We start from the raw sequence: 7,533 nt of genomic DNA on the forward strand, positions 1-7,533 counted from the left end.
AGAATAAAAAAAATTAACTAATTGTAGTATTACGAGAAGCAAACCAAACTAGCTAATTCAATCACAAAACTAATAAATTGGTGGTTTGGCTGATTCAAATGGAAGCGCAAACCAAATCTGCAATTGAACCATCCAGAACTAAACGGTTTGGATCAAATTTACCCAAAATTGGCTAGTTCGATTCAAACTCGTGAACCAACAGGTTCTTCAGTGCTCCATCATTCTGTGCGTATTCCGTGCTCCAGTGTGTCTGTGTTCCATGTTCTCCTAAGTTGCGTTTGTTTTTGAGAACATAATAAGAGAAGACATTGAGAACAAGACACCAATAGAATAAAAAGTTCGTATATACTAATTGTTATATCAATTTAATTTAATTTTATCGNNAATCCACTCAATATATGTAACTTATTAATTGAATCAATAATCTAATAACCTAATAATTTAATCAATTTGATTATCGATTTAGTTTGGATAATAACCACGACGGATTGGCTTGGCAAAATAAATAATGCAGAACAAGAGTATTAATTTGCTCTAGAACATAAAAGAAATTCTCATGATTACATATTTACATGCTTAACTACGATTAATTGGTCATTGCTACCAGCAAAAAGTAGAAGAAAAAAAGTTGCTAGTAAAAAATAGTTGTGTTATATATATATAGGAAAAAAGGCAAATCCTGAATTGAGATCAATTGAGATGAGAGTGAAAGGGTTTATTAGCGTTGTTGTTATCGGCGTGGTCTTTGCAACTGTTTTCACTTCTTCTTCTTCTTCTTTCAATCGGAGCAGTTTTCCAGAAGGTTTCATATTTGCCACATCCGCATCTGCATATCAGGTATGTATGTATGTATGTATGTATGTATGTATGTATGTATGTATGTATGTCAATTTAAATTCAACTTCATTCAATTAATTAATTAATTAATTATTACATACGATGCGCAGTACGAAGGTGCAGCAAATGAAGGTGGAAGAGGTCCAAGTATATGGGATACCTTCACTCACAAATATCCAGGTTTTATTTACTTTCTTCCAATAATTATTTTATTTTCTTCATCAAAATATATATAGATATTAATTAGACATTGTTTTATTCAATGGTGATTAGAGAAAATAATGGACAGAAGCAATGGGGATGTTCCCATTGACCAATATCACCGCTACAAGGTATGTATATATGTATAACAATTCAATGGTTAATATACTTTTAAATGGAATTCAGATTGAGATGAATTATTAGTTATCATTAATCGAAAATGGATCTTCTTCAGTTTGTTCAACACTTGAGGAAATATAGTGTGATCTCTTACCATTAATTTTATAAGTGGAGACAAAATTAAATATGAGAGAGAGTGCAATGAAGGGTGAAAAATTACAATTGACACCATCCAATTTTTTTTTCAATGGAGAGGATCCACTCTCTCATTAATATGTTAAATTGAGAAATACTATGGAAATTTTTTTGTTATTTCAATGCAATTATTAACTATAAGTATCATGTATGCGCACTTAAATGTAAAATTAGTTGATTTGATTATATTGTAGGAGGATGTTGGGATCATGAAATATATTAATTTGGATGCATACAGATTCTCTATCTCTTGGTCTAGAATACTCCCAAGTAAGTTGAATAATAATGTTAATGAGTTCTCATCCAAACTTAAAGTTACATGTATATCCGTATTAACTCACCTTAATCAAATTCTTATCCACAGAAGGAACGCTTAGTGGAGGTATAAACCAAGAAGGAATCAAATATTACAACAACCTCATCAATGAGCTACTGGCTAATGGTTAGAGTTTGCATCTTAATTTCTCATGCTGTTGATGGTGGTAACGATATATAGTTGATAATTGTTTCGGGTTAACTAATTTTACAGGTATACAACCGTTTGTTACCCTCTTTCATTGGGACCTTCCTCAAGCCTTACAAGATGATTATGGAGGTTTTTTAAGCCCTCGCATAGTGTAAGCTGGTTACCATATGTTAAAATATCTAATAATTATTCGTATATTTTTTTATCGACTTAAATTTTTAAAAGAAATAATTTCATAATATCATACTTTTTATAAATTAAAGATTTAAAATTGATCTTTGTTATCATTCATAAGCTGTCCACTTATATTAATTTATTTAATTATGTTACGTGTATATTAAAATTAATCACTAAAATTAGTCATCAGTCTAAAATATATATTGAAAGAAAAAGTATAGGTAGACAATAAAAATATTAAACAATATGAACAATTATCGGATGTTCATTTTACTAGGTGTACAGATGGTTATTTTAATATTAAGATTTAGGTGGGTATTTTGGAGGTGTAGTGTATTTTTATTTGATTGGTAGTTGTTCATGTTGTTCAAGATAGCCATTGTTTACCTAACACTTCCCATATTAAAATATATAAATACGCATTGAAAATAAATTAAACGATACATGTATTTATATACAAATACATTGATGACTGATTTTGATGCATAATTGCACAAATTACATTTTGTAATTCATTAAACTTTTAAAAGGAATGATTTTATGACCTATTAAATTAAAAAATATATAGAAAAGATTGTTGTTTCAATTTTCCTAAGAATTAATAATTATTTTATTATGATGAATTGCTAGGGATGATTTCCAAGATTATGCGGATCTTTGTTTTAAGGAGTTTGGAGATAGAGTAAAACATTGGATTACTCTGAACGAACCATCGACTTTCAGCACCGCTGGCTATGTAATAGGGATGTTTCCGCCGGGCCGTTGCTCCGATTGGCAAAAGCTAAACTGCACCGGTGGTGATTCTGGAATTGAACCCTATTTAGTGGCACACCACCTTCTCCTTGCTCATGCAGCTGTTGTTCAATTGTACAAGGCAAAATATCAGGTATTGTAACAGAGTTTATATAATAATGCTATTGAAAGTTAACTAAAAGAAAATAATTTTAATAAAAATAGTATTTGTAGTTTTTCACGTACTAAAACCAGTCACTATATATTCGTATAAATATATGTATTATTTAATTTTTATTTTATACTAATGGTTAATTTTATACATCTAATAACATGGTTGAATCTAGACACATGGTCGAAAGAAAATCTGAACAAACTGTTTTTGTATGTATATATGTATACTATACAAGTATATAATAATTAATTTGGTAGTTGTTTTTCGGTGTGTCCATAACATTTTTTTATTATTTTAGATTGAAAGAGTAGTGTAATTAAAATGTAAGTTTAATTATTCTGTTGGTCCTTATAGTTTCGTGAAATTTTCAATTAGGTCTCTATACTTTTTTTCTTTTTAATTGGGTTTTTGTACCAAATTTTTTTTTCAATTAGGTCCCTTTTAACCGTAATCGGCTTAATTTTATAGGGACTCAACTAAAAGAAAAAAAATTGGTGTAGGGACCTAAATAAAAGGAAAAAAAAAGTGTTTGGTGCAAGGACTCAATTAAAAAAAAAGTATAGGGACCTAATTAAAAATTTCGCGAAACTACAGAGACAACAAAGTAATTAAACCTAAAATGTATTGCAGGTACCATTGTTACTTGAAAGGCAAAATAAAACAAGTACTCCAAAGGGTTTGATAGGTATAATATTGATATCTCACTGGTTCGTGCCACTTTCGGATACCAAATTGGATCAAGAAGCTGCTCAACGAGCAATTGATTTCATGTTTGGATGGTCAGTGCTAATTCCATTATTTTAATAATAAGCTTATATATACAATAATATAGAACTTTTTTTCTTTAAAAATAATAAACTATCAGTATATATATAAGATTGGTTATTACTTAACAGGTTTATGGAACCGTTGACCAGAGGAGACTATCCACTAAGCATGAGATCCTTGGTTGGAAAAAGATTGCCAAAGTTTTCAAAAGAGGAAGCCATGAAAATCAATGGTTCATTTGATTTTCTTGGATTAAACTTCTACACTGCTAATTATGCTGCCCATGCACCTCATCTTCAGCATGCCACACCCTCTTACCTCACAGATTCTCTCACCATTCTTACAAGTAATTATTAAGGAAGAATAAGGACACACTTCTATTAATATTTTGAATAAAGCATTTTTTTTTAATTTTAAAAATACTTTTAAGTTTTATTTTGTTTTAATTTTATCTAAAAGTTTTTTATTTGTATCAAATATACCGCTGACAATTAAATTTTAAAAAATTTAGGACTAATTCAGTAATAATATATGATAACTATCTCTAATTTGTTTGTGTTAATGATTATTCTTGTAAAATTATTCGTTACTGATGAATTAGTCTTAAGTTTTTTAAAAAATTAACCATCAGAAATATATATTTGATGTAAATAAAAAAATTTTGGATAAAATTAAAAACAAAAAAATTTTAAAATATTATAAAAATTTTTAATAAATTTTAAAGACAAAAAATATGTTTGACTCTAATAATTTTTTCCCTTAAATTGTATATATATAAAACTTGAATTATTTAACATTAGCATATTTTATTATTTTTTGTGTTGCAATATAGCTGAGCGAGATGGGATACCCATAGGTCCAAAGGTACATAGTACATATATATTATATGTTTATTTAATATACAAATTTAATTTTGATATACTAATTAATTTACAGTACAAATTGACTGTATAAAAAATTTTACATTTTTATTATTCACGCGTTAAAAAACTTGATTATATTTTCAGGCCGCTTCATTTTGGTTCTATATTTACCCAAAAGGGCTTTATTACCTGCTACTCTACATCAAGGAAAAGCACAACAATCCTTTGATTTACATTACAGAGAATGGTAATAAATACATACTAACAATCCTTGTACGTATTTTCTTTAATTTTGGTATGTATGAGAGTATGTATTTGACATCATTTATAGGTGTGGACGAATATAATGATCCAATGTTATCATTGGAGGAAGCTCTTGCTGATCCTTACAGAATTAAATTTCACACTGATTATCTTTTTTATCTTCGATCAGCAATTTGGTAAGTTTTTTTTCTTTCAATTCTCTGTATACAAAGACCACTTAATTTCTTGATATTTATATTAATTTATACATATAGTTTAATTCATTCATTTTTCTTTTGAATAAAGTGACTTTTTATTTTAATCATCTAAACTAATTTAAAAATAATATGTTTATATTTATTATTATAAAAGACTTTATTAGTATTTTTTTTTCAATGACTAATATATTTAAAATATAATTTTTTAAGAGTTTATTTATCATTTTTTTTTGGCTGCATAAGGAACGGTGTAAATGTCAAAGGATATTTTATATGGTCATTATTCGATAATTTTGAATGGGCTGAAGGTTACACAGTGCGATTTGGAATTTACTTTGTGGACTACAACAATGATATGAAAAGATGTGAAAAGCTTTCTGCAAAATGGCTTAAGAATTTTTTAAAGTAATAGTAATTAAGCATTATTTATTATAGAGAAATGTATGGAGTTCAATATTTTTATTATGAATATTGAAAAATTAGTTCATATTACTTTAAATATAAAGGAAAAATATTAGTCACCTAATAGTTCTTTAATTTTTATGATATATGTGTCTTGCATTGCCTCGGATAAATATGGATGAAAGTATACAATCATAGTTAATTAAGTGATTATGATACGGGAGCTATTCAGATAAAGACGCCTAAAACGTCTTTTTTAAATATATTTTTCAGTAATTAAAATTTAATATATATAATCGATAATTAAATCATGTTATTTTTGTCAAAATTAGGTTAGACAAATTGATTTAACCGAAAAATGGTGAATCAAATTTGAACTGGTCTAAATTAATTTTTATGATATATGTGTCTTGCATTGCCTCGGATAAATATGGATGAAAGTATACAATCATAGTTAATTAAGTGATTATGATACGGGAGCTATTCAGATAAAGACGCCTAAAACGTCTTTTTTAAATATATTTTTCAGTAATTAAAATTTAATATATATAATCGATAATTAAATCATGTTATTTTTGTCAAAATTAGGTTAGACAAATTGATTTAACCGAAAAATAGTGAATCAAATTTGAACTGGTCTAAATTAATATTATTTTTTTTATAAAAAATAACTACAATACCCTTATTATAGAGAATGATTAAAATACTCTTATTTTATATATATTAATTTTAAAAATTCTAAATCCTAATCCTACGATAGAAAAATAAAGGACTAAAATTTAAAATTATCAAAATTAATATATATAATAAAAGTATTTTAGTCATTTTTTATAATAGGGTATTGTAGTCATTTTCTATAAAAAAATAATAATATTAATTTAAACTAATTCAAAATTTAATTCACCATTTTTTTATCAGATCAATTGTCTAGCCTAATTTTGACAAAAAATAATACGATTTAATCAATTATATGTGTTAACTTTTAATTATTAAAAAACATCTTTATAAAAAGACGTTTTCAGCGTTTTTATCTTAGTGGCTCTCATTTCTTAAATGAAAGTTAGATCCATAACAGATTAGTCATTTAGTTACTATATTGAAAGATACTTTGACAAATAAAAAATTTACACTTATTCTTAGTTAATCAATATGAATATAGTTGAAATATAAATAGTGTAGATATATAGTATAGGTCATAGTACTAAATGAAATTAACATAGATACTCATATAGGAAGCTTCAGCAAACAGTGAACTGTAATAAAGTACAATTGCTTGCCTATAAAGCTAGGCAATCTGGCTAGTCTAAATTAATTTTTATGATATATGTGTCTTGCATTGCCTCGGATAAATATGGATGAAAGTATACAATCATAGTTAATTAAGTGATTATGATACGGGAGCTACTCAGATAAAGACGCCTAAAACGTCTTTTTTAAATATATTTTTCAGTAATTAAAATTTAATATATATAATCGATAATTAAATCATGTTATTTTTGTCAAAATTAGGTTAGACAAATTGATTTAACCGAAAAATGGTGAATCAAATTTGAACTGGTCTAAATTAATATTATAATAATTAAAATCCAACCTATATAATCGATCAAATTGTGTTATTTTTGTCAAAATTAGACAAAATAAATCAGTTTAATCAAAAAATTGATAAATCAAATCTTGAACCGATTTAAATTAATATTTTTTATAAAAATAACTATAATACCTCTATTATAAAAAATGACTTAAAATATTTCTATTATATATTTTAAAAACTCTAAATCCTAATATTTCTCTTCTCTCTATACCATCATAGAATTAGAATTTAGAATTTTCAAAATTAATATATATAATAAAAATATTTTAGTAATTTTCTATAATAGGGTATTGTAGTCATTTTCTATAAAAAATAATATTACTTTAAACCAGTTCAAGATTTAATTCACCATTTTTTGGTCAAATCAATTTGACTAACCTAATTTTGACAAAAATAACACGATTTAATCGATTATATGTGTTAAATTTTAATTATTAAAAAACATCTTTATAAAAAGGCGTTTTTAGCATCTTTATCTAAGTGGCTCCCGAATGGATATATCTGTCTTTTATGTATTTAGTATTTATACTATTAGTTTAACTTAT

At 26.2% G+C, this 7,533-nt stretch overlaps 1 protein-coding gene across 1 annotated transcript; it reads left to right on the plus strand.

The window, feature by feature from the left end:
- On the plus strand, nucleotides 534-5,502 carry LOC107613202 (cyanogenic beta-glucosidase-like). Its single transcript, XM_021108554.1, has 13 exons — nucleotides 534-837; nucleotides 948-1,017; nucleotides 1,111-1,169; nucleotides 1,548-1,623; nucleotides 1,718-1,795; nucleotides 1,883-1,970; nucleotides 2,627-2,882; nucleotides 3,534-3,682; nucleotides 3,800-4,017; nucleotides 4,504-4,535; nucleotides 4,679-4,781; nucleotides 4,866-4,974; nucleotides 5,239-5,502. The coding sequence occupies exons 1-13, from the start codon at nucleotides 700-702 to the stop codon at nucleotides 5,402-5,404; spliced, it is 1,542 nt and encodes a 513-aa protein (XP_020964213.1). The 5' UTR covers nucleotides 534-699; the 3' UTR covers nucleotides 5,405-5,502.

Source organism: Arachis ipaensis, chromosome B08 (assembly GCF_000816755.2).
Source record: "Arachis ipaensis cultivar K30076 chromosome B08, Araip1.1, whole genome shotgun sequence".
In the NCBI taxonomy this organism is placed as follows: domain Eukaryota; kingdom Viridiplantae; phylum Streptophyta; class Magnoliopsida; order Fabales; family Fabaceae; genus Arachis; species Arachis ipaensis.